At 37.3% G+C, this 20,939-nt stretch overlaps 1 protein-coding gene across 6 annotated transcripts in view; it reads left to right on the forward strand.

The window, feature by feature from the left end:
- Window positions 1-20,939, forward strand: part of TACC2 (transforming acidic coiled-coil containing protein 2) — a 306,311-nt gene that overhangs the window by 78,596 nt on the left and 206,776 nt on the right. For all 6 annotated transcript variants that reach the window (XM_074295773.1, XM_074295778.1, XM_074295774.1 and 3 more), the window contains 2 exons: window positions 6,760-12,141; window positions 12,747-12,857. In XM_074295773.1, the coding sequence (XP_074151874.1) occupies window positions 6,760-12,141; window positions 12,747-12,857 (5,493 nt within the window). The remainder of the gene's footprint in view (window positions 1-6,759; window positions 12,142-12,746; window positions 12,858-20,939) is intronic.

The following is a 20,939-nucleotide window of genomic DNA, read 5'->3' on the forward strand; positions in this document are numbered from 1 at the left end:
TATTTTCTTTTTTAAAGTTACACATAAAGCATCTTTTTAAAACTTTAAGTTTCAGATTCTCTCCCTTCCTCCCTTCCTTTGAAAAAGCACATGTGAAATTATCCAAAAACATTTACATAAAAGTCATATTACACAAGAAGATATAGATCCTTCCCCAAAAAACCTTAAGAAAAATAAAGTTTAAAAAATAAATGCTTCTATATTTGGATATAATAATTTCTTTCTCTTCTCCTGGGTTGTTGTAAGGATCAAATTATGAAATGCTTAACTCAGCGCCTGGTACATTCATTGTAATCACTATATAAATGTCGTTGTTCATTGCCATCATTACCATCATCACCATCATCATCATATCTCTGTACACATTGGTAAAATGCATGTAATAATACCTCTAGCATGAGGCTCATATGTTCACTTAGTTATTCAAATATATCTGACTCTTCATTACCCCATTTGGGATTTTCTTGGCAGAGATACTAGTTTGTCTTTTCCTTCTCCAGTTCATTTTACAGATGAAGAAACTGAGGCAAATAATGAAAGTGACTTATTCAGGGTCATCTAGCTGATAAGTGTCTAAAACTGGATTTGAACTCAGGAAGATGAGTCTTCCTGAATCCAAGGTCAGGCATCCTAGTCACTCTGCTACTTAGCTGCCCTGGCTCAAATGTATGCAAAGTGCTTCTAAATCTTATAATGCAATTATAGTTATAAGTTGCTATTATTATTATTACTATACACAGGTATGAAAGCAGCAGCCTGAGATGGTGGATGCTGAGGGGGCCTAGAATCCTTGTTTGTGACACCTCCTGGCTACTACTCTCAGCAAGGTGCTCATCTACTCTGCTCTAGAGGACAACTTTCTTTTAATTAATTAATTAATTAATTTTTAATACATATTGCTTTATAAATCCAGTTGGGAGAGAAAAATCAGAACAATAGAAAAAAATCACAAAAGAGGGAAAAAACGGAAAAAAGAAAATGAACATAACATGTTTTGATTTACATTCAATCTTCATAGTTCTTTTTTCTGGATGCAGATGGCACTTTCTGTCCAAAGTCTATTGGGATTGTCTTAGATCATAGAGCCACTGTGAAGAACCAAGTCTTTCATAGTTGATCATTGCACATTTTTTGACACAATTCTTTATATATTTTAAAAATTAGACCTTTATCAGAAATTCTGGCTGCAAAGATTTTTTCCCAGCTTTGTACTTCCCTTTTAATCTTGTTTCTGTTGGTTTTGTTTGTGAAAAATCTTTTTAATTTAATGTAATTGAAGCTGTCCATTTTGCCTTTCATAATGTTCTCTAGTTCTTTGGTCATAAATCCTCCCTTCTCCAAAGATCTGATAGGTAAATTATCTCTTGCTCTCTTAATTTTGCTTATCATATCAACTTTTATGCCCAAATTGCGTACCCATTTTGATCTTATTTTGGTATAGGGTGTGAGATATAGTTCTACCGAGTTTCTGACATCTTATTTTCCAGTTTGCTCGGCAATTTTTGTCAAAAAGTTCTTATCCAAAAGCTGGAGTTTGAGGGCTTATCAAATATGAGATTACTATAGGTCTTGATTATTGATTGTGTCATGTATATCTAATCTAGAGGATAACTTTCTAAGATAAGTTACAGATAAAGTGCCAATATACATTGGTAGATGGAATTTCCTCATTTAGGAATTCCTTATATCAGTAAGTAGTCCAGCCCCTGATTTCCTGCCCCCTCTCCCCTCACACGTGGTATTTGAATGTGTGTGTGTGTGTGTGTGTGTGTGTGTGTGTGTGTGCTAGTGTTATTCAGTAACCTTTCCAGGGGTTCTCAAACTATGGCCCGCTGCCCACATGAGACCCGCTGAGGACGTTTATGCAGCTTCTGGATTATGGCAAATGGGCTGAGGGGCAGAGACAGAGTGTGAGCTTTTGTTTTTACTATAGTCCGGCCCTCCAACAGTCTGAGGGACAGTGAACTGGCCCCCTATTTAAAAAGTTTGAGGACCACCGCTGTAGATCAACCAAAACCCTTATTTTAAATTAATTTTCTCTTCTAGAAAATGAGGGCTTTAAACTTTAAGGTACTTTCCAAATCTATTTAAAAATGATGCTAGTTTTGCTACTATGTTACTCAAATGAACCAAAAAAGAAACCAATTTGTAGGATATTGTTACTATATCATATATACTTATTATGAGCTCATATGTGAGCTAATTCTAGCGATGATTTTCATTTATCTTATTCTAGCCTAGAAGACTTGTTGAGAACATTCATGCTTGTTTACTTACTACTTCTTATTTATGTATATGTTGAGAATTTATGGTGAGAAAACCTGGGGCATTCTGGGAAGAGGGCAGTGGAGGTCAGAAATTTCTGAAGAAACCTAGAGGGTCATCAGCCCTTTTAGGAATGAATTCCTCTCTGTCATTGTTTCCAGTCAGGATAGTTTTGAGGCTTTCTCTCACTTTTGACAATTGAACTAAAAATTGGCTATGTCGCCACTGGTCTATTTTTGCTACTGGAAGGCCTTGCTTACTTCTGGCTTACTTCCACTTAATATAATGGTATTCTGATTTCATGCAAAAAGTTTGAAGGATGTGGTCTAGTCCTTGTATCCTCACAGACTTTATTCAGAAAGGGAACCCATTGTAAAGACTGAATGCCTTCCATTGTGAGGTCTACCCGGTCTACAAGAGTGCTCAGTTTTATTCTGTATAATGTCCTACCAATTTGAACACCGAGTCTAAATCACAGAAGCATAAAAGAACATTTTGTGAACTGTAATTAATGCACAGACCTAAACAGATTAGTTTTGAAAAAAAATTTTCCCTCTGGCAAATTTGCTCCTAGTGAGTGGCTTTTAATCTAGCTTTGACATAAATAGCTATTGAGACAAAAGAAAATCGCCAGGAGCCAGCTCACATGGATGAAAATGTAGGCTCTTTTCTTTCAAAGTTGTCCATTTACTGGCATGTTTGTATCCAGATAATCTCTGATGATATTGCATAAGTTTTTAAGATTCTAGGTGGACTAATTTATAGCCTTGTTCTTTGTTTACATCATATCAACCTTTCAACCTAGTCAAGCCAACCTTGACTATAATTATTATCTAATTAAAAGTGCATTTCTGGCATAGGAATGTAAGTGAGTAGTGATTTGGCTTAGTTAATTGTCTGTACATCTCATGGGCTAGGCTATATTTGGATATTTATTGGTTAAAACTGACTTAAATGGGAATACTCCATTTCTGAATTACACTCATGAACCACTCAACTGTTCAATCATTAGTTTAATGAATAGGGTGTAATCAAATTTGCAAAACTTGTTAAAATGAAAATTTATGGGCTGAGATTAATATGATTTAATCTGTAGAAAAATGCTTAGTAAATAGACAGTACTGTAGATAGGAAGGATGAATTTCATGGAAACCTTGTTGATTGCTGTGAGTCCCATTGGGACTCTCTAGTAGAGAGTTCTTAACCTTTTTGTGTGAATTGGTCTCCTCTGGCAGTCCAGGGAAGTTTATTATTCTCAAAATATTGTTTTTAATTGCATAATTTTAAAAAATATATAATTACAGAAGAAATCAATACAAAACATTTTTAAAAATTCCTTGACCCCTTAAATCTCTCCATAGAGCCCTTGGAGGTCTGTGGAGCTCTGGTTAAGAATTCTTGGCCCAGTCAATAGAAATTTCTCAAATAGTTTGGGAAGTATTTGCCCCCTGTGAAGGGTGGTAGCTTCCCCTGGGTTCTTTTTCCTTTGATTGTCATTTCAGAATATAAGATATTAGGTGTAATTATTTCAACCTCCCTTTCTCTTCCTCCTTTTCTCTTTTTATAACTCCTTTCCCCCTCCCCAATTTTATTGCTGCAACAAAGAATGTTAAAATGACAGATGAAGATGCAGTCTTCCTTAGCACTCCCCCCCCTGCCAAAAAAAAATAATGGGTAGCAATACTTGTGACAAACTATGCTAGTATTGTAGAACATTAAGGATTAAAAATTGCTAATGACTAATAAAGAAAATGACTTTGTTCAAGGTCACATGGGGTGGGTATAGAACCCTATACCTACTCCTATAGGTCTTTTTCTTTTCTACTAGATATACTGTAATTATAGAAATATGATACATAAAAAGAAACAGCATTATTCAGATTTGGGCATATTTTACAGATTAGTTTTTATATCTTAAATATCACTTTCATATATGTACAGAAAACAATAATTTGTGTTGCCCAAAATTCTTCAATTTTGATAGCGGCAACATCAAAGCCAATTTTCACTCTGGTGATACCTAAAAGAAGCTGATATCAGTATATGTACTTGTATTGGAGTACAAGGGAGCTTATTAGAATAGACCACAGAAGCCTATGTGACTTTCTGAGGCACATTGGAGTTATTTCACAGCTTTGAATTATTGCATTCCTTACTCCACTCTCTAGGTATGGAATTGTTTTCCCAGCTTAGATGTATTAGTACTTCATCACCCTGTTGTTGTTGGTTAGATCTCAACATTTTCCTGCCTGATGCAGACTGGTTAGATGGACCTTATTGGGCTGCCTTTCTGTTTCTTGAAGGTAGGTACTTCACTAAACTACCTATACTGAAAGATTCTCTATTAGGTAATTATTCCATGGTGCTGTGATTAAATAGCTAATAGTGCTTATTATATAAAAGACTTACACCCATGACTGCAGTTGGGATTGCCACAGTCAAAAGACCTGAGCAACTTCAAATCTTTCTGGCTGGTAGATACTCCAGTATTGTACTGTGTAGCTAAGAAATGGTCCATTGTTCCTTGGTATGTCCTTTGACCAATAAAAAAAGCCAGTTTGAACCATTAGTCAGTGATCCCTACTGACATATCCATTACTTGAACTTTCAATATCTGTCCATGCGAACATGGCTGGATTGCCACTCTACATGTATTTGAGTATGTTATAAAGAGCAAATTTGGTACTTACCAGTATCTGAGTTTTCTTCAGCTGAAGAACTGAGAACTGACAGGGTTGGACTGACTTAATGACCCTTAACATCCTTTCCCCTGCTGTGATCTGATGATTTAGAATTCATTTTCTCAAATTCTTCTGGTGTGTTTTTTTTTGAGACAGCAACCCATAATGGGCTTGAGGAAACATATTCCTACTGAATCTAACTGATTTAACCAGAGCAGTTTGATCTGATAGGATAGTCTTAAGGAATGCTTTAAAAGATTGTCAAGGTATTGCATATGCTGAAAAACTTTTTAAAATTAGTACAATTCAATGACAGATCTATTGTATAGATTTGTATAGATTATCTCAGGCAAAAATTTTGAGTTGCAGGACAATTTCTCCCTGATTGATAAGTGTATTTGAGTCTTGGTTCTACTATTTACTAGTTATATGACCTTGGTCAGTATTTATGATAATGATAATTCAAATTTCAAAGTGATTTAAGAACTGTAGTGTACTTTCTTCATCATATTTTTATGTTTTATCATAATATTATTATTTTCCAGATTAGAAAAATGAGGTTCAGAGAGGAAGTGGTTTTTCTTTGGTCAGAGAGCCAGTAAATGTCAGAGCCATGTCTCCTGACTCCCATTGAATGTTCTGCCTGCTTTACTTGGCAGATCTCAAATCCTTTATCTATAAAAAAAAGAGGATAATAAATTCTTCCAAACTTATTGCACATGTAGAATTTTTGGGGTCTGTAACTATAGTTTTACTGGTATGGGGAATTCCCAGTACAGAGACTCCCTCTCCCAGTAAAAATCAGTGAATATTTAGTCTTAAATTTCCTGATATAGGAGAGGGAAAGTGACTGGCCTCGGAACATACTATCAGTATGTGTCAGAAAAGAGACTAGCCCCTCACACAAACAGACATTAGTCCGAACAGAATTTTATACACATGGATTTTTCTTCTAACATATGAGATGTATGTTTGAGAATATCAGACATGCAGTTGTAGCTGAAATTGTGTTTTTCATAGTTTGATTTCTGAAGTTTGAATCTGATTTTCATGTTTTCTTTTTTTGGGGTGTGTTTGTGCGTGTGTGTGTGTGTGTGTGTGTGTGTGTGTATGTATGTATGTAAAGTTTTTTTTTCCCTCCCCAGCAAGGCTGCTGGTTGCACAGTGGATAGAATTCTGGATCTAGAAGTCTGAGTTTAAATCCAAGTTCAGATATTTATCAGATATGTGACTTAACTTATTTACCTCAGTTTCCTCAATTGTAAAATGGGGATAATAACAGCACCTATCTTCCAGAACTATAGTGAGGATCAAATAAGATAATATTTGTAAAAGGGTTTAGCACAGTGCCTGATACGTAGTAGCATGCATAAATCAATGTTTATTCTCTTCCCATCCCCTTCTCCATGCTATGCTAACTAGCATAAAATATCTCAGAACAACCCAGCCAAGATTTCTGGCATTGCTTATTGTAAAAGGGTGAGGACATTTTTAAAGATAGAGGGAGTGTCACACAGTGTCAAGATTCCTGAATGAAGTGAGCTGGGTTCCTGTCCTGATCTTCCCCAGGATCTCAGTGACCTTAAACAGGTTTGTTCATCTATAAAACTTATTAGGGTTGTACTATCTCACTAAGAACCCTTCCAATATTAACATATTATTAACTTGTCTCCACAGTAAGTCTGATTGCATGGGAGGAATAACCCTGATATCCGATACCTTAGTTGCTTTTTTTGGCTGGGGTGGAGAATTTTGTTTGCTCTGTTCTATACTCAATGATAATGAACCAATGAAACATTTCCATTGTTGGCAGCATCAATCATGGAATCACCAGCGGCTACACAGTGGAGAGAGCAACTAACTCCAGCTCAAGTGCAGTGTCTTTGGAGGTGATTGGACAGAGAACTCTCCTACAAAAAGTGTCTGATTCCTCATCCCATCCAGCTGAAGGAGCACAAAGGAGCAGCATCCCTGTCTCCATGCCTTTTGCAGAACATATCCAAGATGTTATCCAAACAAATCAGGCCTTGGCCAGCAAAGATGGGCACGTTCTTGACGGTAACCTAGGGGAGCCCCTGCTGGATACTCCAGAGGAAGACCAAGTGGGACTTGCCCCTCTGGCAGATAGCAGTGTGGAGAACAGCCTGGTCACTACTATTGTTCCTGTCGATGATGGAAAAAGTGCACCAGGGGAAGGGGTCAGGGACTCTTCTGATCACATTACCTTGTTACAAGGGGATCCAAGGACACATTCAAGGATATTGGAGTCATTAAAACCTGTGGCACAGCTGTCTGGGAAGAGCGATCCACATGGCAGCTCCTCCTCCCCTGGGAAAGAAGCTGGTGATTATGTTACCACTCAAGAGGCCCAGCAAAATCCAGAGCCCCTGCAAACAAATCAGAAGGCCCCAGCTGTAACCCAGAGAGGTGAAAATAACACAGATGGGGTAGCTGGTCTGCAGTTGAAACAGGAGACCCTGTTACTACATAACACGGCCCCAAGCACATCAGATGGAGAGGAAAGCAAAGTGCTTGTAAAACCTCAGAATTTGGCTGATGATTCCAAAGTTCTCAATGCGTACTGCCAAGATTTTAAGGATGTAGAAGCTGCCCTAGAAACTAAGTCAAATGATGCTCCTTTGGAATACAATCAGAAGCCAACAGCAACTAATCTTCCCCTACCAAATTTACCCCAGAATCCTGTCCTGGATCCAAAGATCAAAGATCCTTTAAGGGAATCTGTTACCATAAATGATGTTCAAAATCTCCTTCAGAGTGGGACACAGGAAACATTATCTGATAAACAAGACATCAGTGCTGAAAAAGATGGGCTTAAATCTGTAATTTTCCAAAGAGAGGAAATAGATTTGATTTCCAGTGTGAGTTCAGAGAATACTCCAGATCCAGCTGCTACTGTTGCTGAAATGAGACCCAACTGTTCAGGCACAGAAACTATGGTTGTTTCAGCTACTGAAGCTCTTCCAGACCCCGAAAAAGGATATCCCATGACAGATGTAGGAAGAGTATTGGGGAATATAGATTTAAGGGGAGAGAGCAAACAGCCTGAGATGAGTGCTAAAGAAGATCCTGTCTGTATATCTAAAGGTGAAACAGAAGTTCCCTTGAATGAAGGAAGAACAGAGAGAATACAAGGAGCAGTCCCTATTGTGTCTCCAAGTGATGTAGATAAAAGCATGGGGGGAAAGCTGGAGTTGAATAATGAAGGCCAAGTACTTGTTGATGCTGAAAATCAAAATGGCACTAAAGAAGAAAATCAAAGAAATAACTCTCAAGAAAATGAAGTTGCTGTACAGGATACCAATTCCATAAAACCTGTGTTTTCAGAGCAGAAGATCTCACTCGATTCTAGTGACAGACTCAATGAGGTAGTGAATGAAGCAAACTCTGCAAATTCGGAGACTCATCCAGACTCAGATTGCCCAAAGTTGCCCAAAGATAGAGATCTCATGGAGGTGAAGCAGCCTGAAAGTCAATCAGAAACCTCAGGATTATGCTCCCTGGCCTACAAGATGACTGATGGAAACTGTGCTCTTGGTATGGGTGGTCTACTGCCTGTGAATTGTGGGGACAGTAATGTCCAGCAAGTTGAGCAACATGAAGATGGTGGACAGATTACTTCTAGGGAAACTATTCTAGAGGTTACAGGGCTAAAACCTGAGCTCCCAGACAATCTTCAAGGTCCCAAAGGAGGGGAAATAGGATCCATTCCTATGGCAGAACCTGGGAAATCCACAATGTGTGTATCTCTAGGAGGTGATGCTAATTCTGAAACCCAGGTAGCTGAAAATAAAAAACAGGGTAACCAATCAACTAAGATGCTTTGTAACAAGGATGCTGAGGATCTTCTGGTACCTATGGTTGAACCTGTAAGGGCTCCTGCAAATAATGAAGTTGGAGAGGAATTCAACTCAGATGTGAAAAATCATCCTGCTGATGAGACCTTGAGTAAAAAAAGTGGAATAGATTCTCAGAGGCCAGTGCAGAGTCATCAGGGAAATGCATCATCTGCAAGTAACAACAGCACAAGAAGCACTCTGTTGGGAAACCCTGAACCATCAGCAGGGACTTGCTTGTGTTCAGAATTTTCTGTCTCAACAAACTCCAGTGATAATAACTCTCCCTTTGAAAATAGAAAAGAAACTCCTCCAGATGGTCTTGAGGGGACGAAGACCAGGACTGAAGATGTCCCAAAAAACTTACCACCCACAGAGCTTGAAGAAAACTTGAGCTGTCCTCCTCCTTGTAGTGAACAGGAGCCAAGTCCGATATCAGAATTCCAACATATGCAGTATGGAGAAAGTTTGAATGGGATCCAAAGTTCAGGTGCGCATGATTCTAAGGAAAAAATTTTGGACAGTTCTTTAACAAAAGATTTGGATTCATCAGCACTAACAAGAGAAAAGTTGCCTCCAATGATGGACCAAGAGAAACAGTGCAGTGGTGACCAGTCTTCTGGTATTTCTTCTCCTACTGTGGTCAATTTAAAAGACTCCTCTCTTCAAGATAACTCAAATGTCAAAACAGAAGAAAACTGTTGCACTGGACAGATGCCTGACAAGCCCCAGCAGGAGAAGGAGTGTGCTTTGATCTCAGACATTCAGCATGAAGAAACATGCCAGGAAAACGGGTTTTCCCAGGCAGCTGACATATATGCACAGCTCAGTAGCTTAGGTAATACAGAAAACACAAGTGAAAAAGAGGTTGGGGCTCTGCCTTGTCATGTAAGTGCACCACCATCCATTAATGCTGCTGCCGACATTCAGCCTGCTCCATCAACTGACAAACTCCATATTATACCTCCTGATGCCCCAGAGAAGGTGCTTGATGAAACTTCAAATAGCAGTCAGCTTCTACCGGACACACGGGAGAAAACTGAACTTCCAGCCCCCTCAAGCCAGGAGATTCAAGGGCATCTGTCACTCAGTAGCAAAATCAGCCCCCAGGAGGACCATGTCAAAGAGAATTTTGAAAGTGTATCTGCTGAGGGAGGAAAGGACATTACCCAAGGAACCCTGGCTACATGTCTGGTATCCCATGAGCTTGGAGAAGCTGTTCCAAACAAGGATTTCCTTCAGCCCGAATGCAGCCTTAAGGTGGATGTTGAGCCAGCTCCCAGTGGTGGGGAGAATGGAGCCACCTTTGTCTCAGGTAGTCTCTGCCAAGCTGGGCAGAAGTCTGGCAGCTTCAAGAATGACTCATGGCTCAAAAGTGAAATGGGTGGAATTGTCAGTAATGTCTCGAGTGCTTCAACATGTCAGACGGTCTCAGACAGGCAGCAGCCAGAACTGCCAACTGCTGGGATATCCAGGCAGACAGTAGAGGTAGCTCCTAAGAATCTTCACCTCAAGATAAACAGTGCTGTTGGAGGAAAATCAGAAGATAGCAAGACAACGACTGATTCCATTAAAGAGTCGGGTGTTTCCAGTGAAAGTTCCTGTCCTGAAGGAGAGTCTGTGGTCACTTATGAGGACTCTGCAAATTTATTTACAGATTACATTTCACCTATAATGAAACCTGCCCAGGCAAGGGAGGATATATCTGCAATTAAATCCAAAGAGATCCAAAACGAGAGAAACTTCAAGTCCCAGGCAAGAAGTTCTGGGGAAAATACTCTGAAAATGGCGGAGGTCTCAGGAGAGGATGCCAAGAAAGGTAATGAGAAGGTAGGAGATACCTCCAAGGTGCCTAAGGACACATCCCACGGTGAGAACTGCAGTTTGGGACAGCCTAGCATAATGGCCGGATTTCCTGATTTCAAGGCACATATCAGCAAAATATTTGAGAAATCTGTCCTTGGTGCATTGAGTGCCGACCGTCCACAGCTTACACTGCAAGAAAAAGGTAGGTTTGAATGGAGTCCAATGGGAAAGGACTCTATGGAGCAGCTAAGCACAGAGAAGCATTTACATCATGGTCAAGGAGGAGATTACATCATGATTTCCACCACTCATGTTGGACAAGGGGTAGACACAAAAGGTAAAGAGGAAGATTTGACTTTAGAGACTGCCTCTTGGCAAACAAATCCAGACAAGTTAACTTTTCAAGAAGGTACAGCCATAGAAAAGTCACTAGATTTAACTGCCCCTACCCTGAAACAGAGCTTGCTAAAGACCAACTTGGAAAAGCATGGAATTGCATCTGGTGTCTTGCAAAAAGAAAATAAAACAGAAAAGTCTGAAGCAGCTGATGAGAAATATACAGGATTTACATTTGAGCATCAAAAGCTTCAGGGAGGAGGAAAGCAGGGACTGGTTTCAAGTCTCCCTTTGGACATTTCTGGGCAGAAAAAACCTTTAGAAAACACCACCCTTTCTAAGAGTGAAGAATATTATATCATCTCCCAGATCCATACAGAGGTGCCTTTATCTCAAGAGGGTCTGACTGCTTCAGGAAGCCGGCAGCAAAAAATACCCTCCAGCAGAAAGGTGCCCAAAGATGATGAGCTCTATGCTTCTATTGGCACTGAGAAAGTGGACAACAACCCAGAACTTGGACATTTCCAGGAAATTTCGTCTCCACCTGGGGACATTCCAGGCTCTCCTAATGCAAGCAATAAGCAGCTCAGTGCTAGCATGCCAAGGAATGAAAAGAGGCCCCAAGATGATGACAGTTCTCATGATGATTCAAGAATTTTGGAGACCCCAAGAACAGAAAATGTTATGGATTTACCAACCCCCAGTGGGTTATTAACACACTCTGTGGTTGATTGCTTCAAACAAGAGTTAGGTTTGCAGGACTTCCAGTTAGGTGTCTTACAAGAACCTGGCCTAGTGTTAGAAAAAGTTCCAAAAGCAAAAAGTGAAGTTTCTTTTACTGAAATAGAGTCAGAAACTCACTCTTCTGAGGGCCATCCCTTTAAAGGCAGCCCTGAAACAGGTACTACAAGAATGATAGTTAGCCCAGCTTGTGACTCAGCTCTGCAAATGAGGCACTCCAATCAAGGCCCCCAGGCCCAGTGTGGCTCCTTGAAGGCAATTCTGGGGATGGAGGAGAAGGATGCTTCTCAATGTTTAGAGAATGAAGCTGGGAACCAACAGACTGACCAGCATTCTGAGCATGAATTCACACCACCTGAAAATGAGATCAAGTTACCAGTCTGCTCACCTCCTGAGGCAGATAAAGGACAAGTCCAGAAACCTCAAGATGTTATTTCAGAAGAGGGACTCACAGAAAGGTACTTAAAATCAATTAATTCTTGTGGGAATCACCATAGCCCTTTCAAAATTCACTAGAGCTTAACCTCCTGACTAGAATATAGCATATAAGTGGATTTTCAGGGAATTCTACCCCCTTTATCCAACTGCCTAAATTCTCATCTGCTAATCTCTTTGACTTGCAGCAATTTAGACTTAGAACTTAAACAACTGAGATGGGAAATATTTAGGAAATCGTGACAATTGCTAATTTATCATGTGCTTTCTTCAGTTTTTTCAGTTTAATTTAAAACTGTTCTAAAGTATGAAGTGTTTACTTTATGCCCTATGAATTGTAGTGTCATAGGTTAGCAGTCATTCATAGAACATGTTTTTGGTTCCGATGGGAATTCAGATACATCTGTTTTCTAATCTGGATTTATTTAGGAACACATTTGGGGGGGGGAGGCTGATATGCTTCAAAAGTCCCTCAGAGTTGTTGAGTGTATGAATTTAATTTTTTCCTGTGCATTTTAGTTCAACTGTTGCACGAAGCCCTCATTGGAAAACATGTGTTCATTCAAAAAAACATAGAGATGAAAACTAACTAACAAATTGTACTTGTTGCTTTCTTCCATCATTTCAGAAAGAGTTCCGAGCCTGATCATTCTCTTCTCCCTCTGGTACCTGAAAAGGATGCTCTAGGAAATCTTACTGCTGGTTCAACCAAGTCCAACAAGGATGACACAGTAGAAAGGTACAGTGACAAACTCTAGTTATTTGAAGAATTATCATGCCGTGGGTGAATGTAAATATTCTAGATATCCTGGAAAATAATGCAGGCTTCCTGACTTTGGGTTTTTATTTTTTTAAAAGAAGAAAATAGCTACTTTGCATGCTTTAGCACTTATACTAGTAACATAGTAACAGAACAAAAAAATTCTTTAATTCATTTAGTGAGGTGTTAAAAAGAATGTTTCTTTTAATTTTAAGCTCATTTTAATTTTGAGATAAATTTGCTAAATGTTGGTCCACTATTTCATTCCATGTCAATAAGTCCATTTGTTCATATAGGTCTTGATCTCCCAAGATCCTCTCTGGGTTTTGTTTTTCTCATTCCTAAAATGAGGAGATCTTGAAAAGATAATAATCTTTTTTCTAAGTCACATATTTCTGTACAGATTTTGGAGTGAGAAAAAAAGATTTTGATCTTGGCAAATCAGTTAAATCTTTTTATGCCTCAGTTTCTTTATTTTTAAAATAAAGGGATTGGATTTGAGAGTCTCTTAAGGTCCCCTCCAGATCTCAATCTATAGAATGCCAGAATCCTAGGAATCCCAGACTTGACCACCCTCCACCTCACCCTACTCCAGCTCCTACTGTGTTTCTCTTGTCTGCTGCATGAAGACCCCTATTCTGCTACCAGTAGTTCTTTTCTAAGTGAATTGTCATTTAGTATTGTAAAAAAAAAATATGTTGCTTTAAAGTAGTTTCCTTTGGGATTTTCTGGGTGGGAAAAGAATGGTATAAAGTTAAGACACATTCATGAATAGACTTTGAAATTCTTTTAAGGCTTGAACTCTTTTTGTGGTTCTCTGTGTGAATATACATGTGGTGCATACCAGACTTTAAATTAGTACCTGCTGGCAAAATGCATCATACCAAGCAGCTGCTGGCATTTTATAAATGATTTGATTAATATTTTGCACATGCTTTAAGAATGTACGATCACCTGTTTTTCAAGTCTGAACACTTCTGCCTTTGGAGCCAGCTGCCTTCAGTGGCCTACAATAGCAACTCTTATTAACTTGGTGCCTGAGTGTGCAGGTGCCCAGTGAGACGTATGCATATTCTCCATAAACATATGTAAAATTAATCTCCAATTGGCACTTGTTTCAGCTACTGATTTGTCATACAGTTCCTTAGGGCTTTGCTGGTATGTATTTATCACATTCCCACTTAGGGTGTAGGAAAGCATTTGCCAAGCAGGACAAGAATGGGGCTGTGTGGGTGTTTTTCTTTTTCACATATAGATATGCATATAAAATAAATACATTATTATTATTATTATTATTATTATTGAACTCATTTTCCTGAGTTTAAATTTAACCTCAGGCATTTACTAGTTATGTGACACTAGGAAAGTCACTTCACCCTGTTTGTCTCAATTCTTCATGAGTAAAATGAGCTAGAGAAGGAAATGGCAAACCATTCTGGTATCTCCACCAAGAAAATCCTAAATGGGATAATGAAGAGGTATACATAACTGAAAATAACTAAATAACAAATGCATAATACAAACATGTATGTATATATATGCACACACATAAATACATGCATACACATACATTTCAGATAATTAGTTTATTAGTCTGTGAGTTTCGCCATTCTTTAGGGAAGCATGGGATCCTGCAGTTAGTAGGCACTTAAATATGGGGAGGTATTATGTTGAAATGGAAAGAGCCAAAGATGTGGAATTAGGAGACCTGAATTCAAGTCTGGTTTCTTCACTGTCTGGCCATATGACAATAGGCAAGCCATTTGATCTCTCTGACTCTAATCTTTATGATGAGGAGAATGATACATGCACCACAGACTTTAAGGGTCTTTTGTGAGGAAATGGTTTTGTCTACTATAGAGTATCATTTAAATGTGAGAAACTATGCATGTGTAAAAGATGCTGGGTGGGTCATGATGATGGACAACAGATGGACTGCCTGACTAACAGATTGGGTCCCATATGAATACAAATAGCTGAGAGCCTGAAAAATTGATGGGATGAGCTAATAATCTATTCTTCAGCAACATGATAAAAACATAAATCTTTGCTTTTCATTTGCTGTGAATTTATATAATTGAATTGATTTAAATATAAAATTTGTGTTGCAATTAATTTTTAATTTAGACAGGTTTTTGGTTATTTTGGGTAGAATTCTTTCAGTTTACACATGGGGAAACTCAAGAAAGAATGAATGTAAGAATCTTTTGAAAGAAAAACAGGCAAGCTTTGGTGGATTGATTGGATATGGAGAGGAAAGAGTAATATACCCAGAGAGAGGAGGGGGAGGGAGAGAAAAGAGGAAGGAGAGATGGAGAGAAGGGGGAAAACAGAACTAAGGCCAGTTCTGAGATTTTGAGATGAGAAGAAAATTGATACTATTGATAAAAATAGGAAAACTTGGGTAGGGTAGTAGGCTTTAAGAAAAGGTGATGTGTTTGTGCCTAGTTATGGTGGATGAAATACCATATATATTGCTGTAAATGATTTGATTTTATCAATAAACTTTCCTGTTAAAAATTACTTGTAATCTGAAAACAATGATTGTTTAAAGAGTCCTAAACAATGTGGAATATTGTAGCTTAACTATGGGTTAAATTTTTGCCTCTTATACTTATTGTTTGTGTGATCATGGGTAAGTTACTTAAGAGAAGGGAACAGAATACACATTCATATGTCTTCTATGAATTGGGCACTATTCAAGGCACTTAAAAAAAACAAATATTATCTCATTTGAGCCTTAAAACAATGCTACAAGGTAGATGCTATCATCATCCCCATTTTACAGTTGAAGAAACTGAACTAAATTGGGTTAAGTGACTTGCTCAGTGACAAAGCTACTAAATTTCTGAAGCCAAATTTGAATTCAAGTCTTCCTTATCTAGGTACTTTATCTACTAATCTACTTTGTGCTTTGATTTCCTCATCTATAAAGTAAGGATATTATACCAAAAGATCTGTGGATTACCTTCTAACTTTGTCTCTCTGATTCTTTGATGCATGATTCTTGCATATGTACTGATAATGAAAGGAAAAGTGAGACTTTGGGCTTGAATTATTCAGATGGATAATTATATTTTTTCTAATTATATATTTAAAATTTATTTAATTAATTATTTAAAAAAAAAAAGAAAAATAGAAAAGGAATACAAAACAAAATAAGTGCAGGACATTAGGGAGGATTCAAAACATAACAACAAATTACCAGGTCAAGAAAGCATATACATACATATATATATATATATATATGTATATATATACATATATATATATAATATATACACACACACACATATGTTAGTAGAAGAAATTATGTTCATGAATGTCTGTCTTTTTTTTCTTTATTTCCTTGTAAATTGTTCTTTGGTTTTCTGCTATACACCTTTATTCTTTTTCCCTCTTTCATTTCCCCTATGACATTCAAGCAAGCTACAGTTAAGAAAAGATATATTATTTATGTATATGTAGATTTATACATACATACAACTCACACATACAGACACACACACACACACCTCACATATACAAACATGTCTTTCCTATCCTTGCTGACTCTTTAATTAAATTCTGCTCTATAACTTGCCTTGCTATTACTTAACCTTCTCCTTCCTTCCTTCCTTCCTTCCTTCCTTCCTTCCTTCCTTCCTTCCTTCCTTCCTTCCTTCCTTCCTTCCTTCCTTCCTTCCTTCCTTCCTTCCTTCCTTCCTTCCTTCCTTCCTTCCTTTCCTTATTTCTTTATAGACTTAGGAAGTCTATACCCTTTATGGTGTATATATATATATATATATATATATATATATATATATATGTATATATATATATATATATATATATATATATATATATATATATATATATATATATATATATATGTATATATATATTGCCAGTCTTTCTTTTGAGCTACTCTATTGTTGATATGAATTTTAAATATATAGTATACATTTCCCACATAAAAAAATACATAAACAATTTGTCTATGTTGAGTTCCTTAAAACTGATCTTTGATATTGGCTCTTATTTGTTAAATTTTCTGTTAAATTCAGGTGTGATTGATAGAAAATCCTGAAAACCTGCATTAAATGTCCATTTTTTTCTCATTCAAAATTATAGATATTATAAATGATATTTTTCGCTATAGGCCTAATTCTTTTGATTGTTAGTAGCAATGATTCCAGGACCTGTGGTCTTTTACTGTAGTTGCTGATAAGTCTTGTACAATTCTAATTGTAGCTCCAGCTACATTTTTTTTTCTTGTTTCTTGAAAAATTTTCTCTTTGATATGGGGTTTTTGAAATTTGGCAATAATATTACTGTGTGTTTTCCAGGAGTCTCTGTGAGGTGATGATGGGTAGTTTTTTTTTCTATTTCTACATTACCCTCATGTTCTACACTCCAGGACAATTTTCTTAGATTATTTCCTGTCTTACTGTCTCAAGGTTCTCTTTTTTGATAACAACTTTTTGGCAGTTCAATTATTCTTATAATTTCTTTTCTAGATCTGTTTTCCAGATCTGTCATTTTTCTTAAAATATGTTTCCCACACTGTTCTACTTTCTCATTCTTTTTAATCTGTTTTGTTATTTCTTGGTCTTTCATAGCTTCACTGGCTTCCCCTTGCCTAATTCTAATTTTCAAAGAATTTTCATCTTTGAGACTCTGTACTTCCTTTTCTAGTTGGTTAACTTTTTTTTTTCATAATATTATTTTTCTTGGCTGGTTTTTACTTTTATTTTTCAGTTTTTTCTCAATGTCTCTCATCTGATTTTTAAATTTTTTAAAAAAATTCTTCTATAAATTCTCTCTGGGTGGGGGGAGAAGAGGGAGCCATTTCACATTACTCTTTGGAATAGAGACTTTTTTTTTTAATTAAAGTGTTTTTCTCTGAAAATGAACCCTGGTCTTCCCTATTGCCACAATATGTTTCAATGATGGAGTTCTTTCTTCTTTTCTGCCTCATTTTATTTAAAATAAGAGGTATTAATGTAAGCATCTCTAATCATGGGGTGGAGGAATGGTGCATCAACTACACAAACAGTCCAGGAGGTGAAAATGGTTCCTGCTGAGGCTCCAGCTACATCCAGCTAGCCGGAGGGATCCCCACTTTTTGTTGAGCTAAGCAGGAGGTGTTTGCACTTCACACAAGTTAATCCCTAGCCTGGAGTCTTCAGATTTTCTAGGGTTGTATCCTGAGGACCCCTGTTCTGCCCCAGTCTTGATTTTTCACTACCTTATGTTTGTCCCGAGGCACAGATTTGTTGTTCTATTTATGGGGAAAATCTGGAGAGCTTGAAATTTACCCACCCATTCTTCAACTTCCCAGGATCCTCTTCAGATGAATACTTTATTCCTTTACAATGATTTGTGAATATCTGGCATGAAAAGATATAGCCACTGGGTTAGAAAATGAATTTTAGCTTTTCGTTCTTGCTAAATGTGGTGAGCTTTGGGTTGGTTCTTTATCATAAAAAAATTCTTCAGAGGCTAGTGAAGAGATTTGATGTTTATTCTATACATAGGGAGACCTGAGTTTAAATCCAGTCTCAGAGAGTTATTAACTGTTTGATCCTGAGCAAGTCAATTAGCCGTTATTTGCCTCAGTTTCCTCATTTGTACAATGGTGATAATAATAGTGCCTACCTCCCAGGTTTGTCCTGGGGAGTCACATGAGATAATAATTATAAAGTACTTACTCCAGTGCCTAGCACTTAGCATATAGTAAGTGCTATATAAATATTAGTTATGATTATTATTCTTTAGTCTGATTCATATGTCAGTGACCTGACAATTGACATTGCCACACGTTTTCCTGTATTCTTCTGAGATATTTTCTTTTCTTTTTTCCTTATCTTCCCTTTTTTCTCTTTTTGAAACCTCTCTTGCATAAGTTAGAAGTATAGCAGCTACTTAAGGGATGATTCCATTGCTGATCTACACAGAAATTTTGACTGCTCTGAATTTAATCTGACCTAACACCACCCCTCCTTAGAGCGTACTGTGTTGGTGCCAGATTTAATTCCGATACCCAATCAACTTTAGATCTACTGAAGCTCAGAACTCCCAAACTCAAGGAATACACCAGCACTGTGTACCACCATGCCTGACTATCACATTTATTTTTTTCCTTTTTGCTGAAGCAATTGAAATCAAGTGACTTGCCCAGGGTCACACAGCTAGGAAGTGTTAAGTGTCTGAGCCCAAATTTGAAACTCAGGTCCTCCTGCCTTCAGAGCTGATGCTCTATCTACTGCAACTGCCCCCTCACATCTTTTTTTTTTTCCCCAAAAGCATCTTATCTCTGATTTTCTTTCATATAAATTTATCCTAGAAAATTCTCAATATAGACTCAGGCTTATAAATCCCAATATTTTATATTTGTGCATTCTGTGAAATTCATATTGATACTTTTAGCTTAGAATCTTTTAGGCTCAGGATTTAACTAGTTTCCCAAAGAAAGAGTTTGGATTATTGAGGTTAGATGTTAAAAGAGAGTTCATTGTATTCTCAATCTTATGATGGGAGAATCTGAGGTCTCTAGAAAGATACAGACAGAGACCTCTTTTAATTCTTTTTACCCCAAACCCTCACAGAACAGAAAGTGGTCAACAAAGGTACTGAGTAGAGTTGTGAGAGGAAGTGGATAATATCACTTGAGGAGGGGACAGAACAAAATAGATGGGGCAGAAATTCTGTGTGTGATGTGATTCTTTCTAGTGTGATGGCAATGAGAGAGCAATTCTCAAGAACAGGAAAAGAAACGCCAAATCCAAGGAAGTTGTTAAGAGCAGAAACCAAACGCTGTTCACCCAAAAAATCAGGATTTGAAGAGGAGCCCAACCTGTATGGAGTATGGATGTATGAACACCATTATAAAAAGACCAGGACATAGAAACTAGGGAGAAATCAGAAATAAAAGAACCATGCTTGCTATTATAGGAGAAACTATATGCCTACTATCAAGTGGTAGAAAAGACTGATTATAACAACCTTCGCATCTGGGTAATTTGATAATTTTATTAATAAGGTTAGCAAATTGTTCATAAAAGGATGGTCATTTGGCAATCTTTCTTCGAGGAAAGACAATCATGGCAATGGGCTCATAGTTTATATACATTTCCAATGAGGGGCTGATATCACCCATCATCATATTACCTTTAGACAGAGAAAATATCTCTACACGAGACCACTCCCAGACTTGAATTTATTTTTTCCCCATTTTTAATATTAATTTTTAAAATTTTGATTCCAAATTCTCTTCCTTCCTCCTTCCTAACTCCTTCCCCATGGGGAAGGCAAGCAATTTAATATAGGTTATACATATATAGTCATGTACAACATTTCCATAATAGTCACAAAATATAGACAGAAAAAACCAACTCAAAAATAAAGTTAAAAAGTATGTTTTGGTCTGTTTTCAGATACCATCAGTTCTTTCTCTGAGAATGGATAGCATTTTTCAGCATAAGTCTTTCAAAATTGTCTTGGATCATTGTATTACTGAGAATAGCCAAGCCATTCACAGCTGATCATCTTACAGTATGTTGTTACTTTGTACACAATTTATTTCATTATGCATCAGCTCCTGGAAGTTTTTCCAGGTTTTTGTGGGAGCATCCTGCTCATGATTTCTTATAACAAAATAATATTCCATCATAATCACATAATGTAGTTTGTTCAGCCATTCCTCAATTGATGGACATCCCATCATTTTTCAATTCTTTGCCCCCTCAAAAAGAGCTATTATATTTTTGTACATATCGGTCCTTTTTTCTTTGAAGTGTTTTTTTATCTCTTGGGATACAGACCTAGTAGTGGTATAAGATATACATTGTTTTATAGCTCTTTGGGCAGAGTTCCAGATTGCTCTACAGAATGTTTGAATCAATTCACAACTCCACCAACAGTACAATAATGTCTCATTTTCCCCTTCAAGATTTGACATTTTTCTTTTTTGCCCTATTAGCTAATCAAAGAGGCATGAGGTAGTATTTCAAAATTGTTGTAATTTGCATTTCTCTAAGCAATAGTGAATTAGAACATTTTTTCATATGGCTATAGATG

Source organism: Sminthopsis crassicaudata, chromosome 2, assembly GCF_048593235.1.
Source record: "Sminthopsis crassicaudata isolate SCR6 chromosome 2, ASM4859323v1, whole genome shotgun sequence".
NCBI lineage: Eukaryota > Metazoa > Chordata > Mammalia > Dasyuromorphia > Dasyuridae > Sminthopsis > Sminthopsis crassicaudata.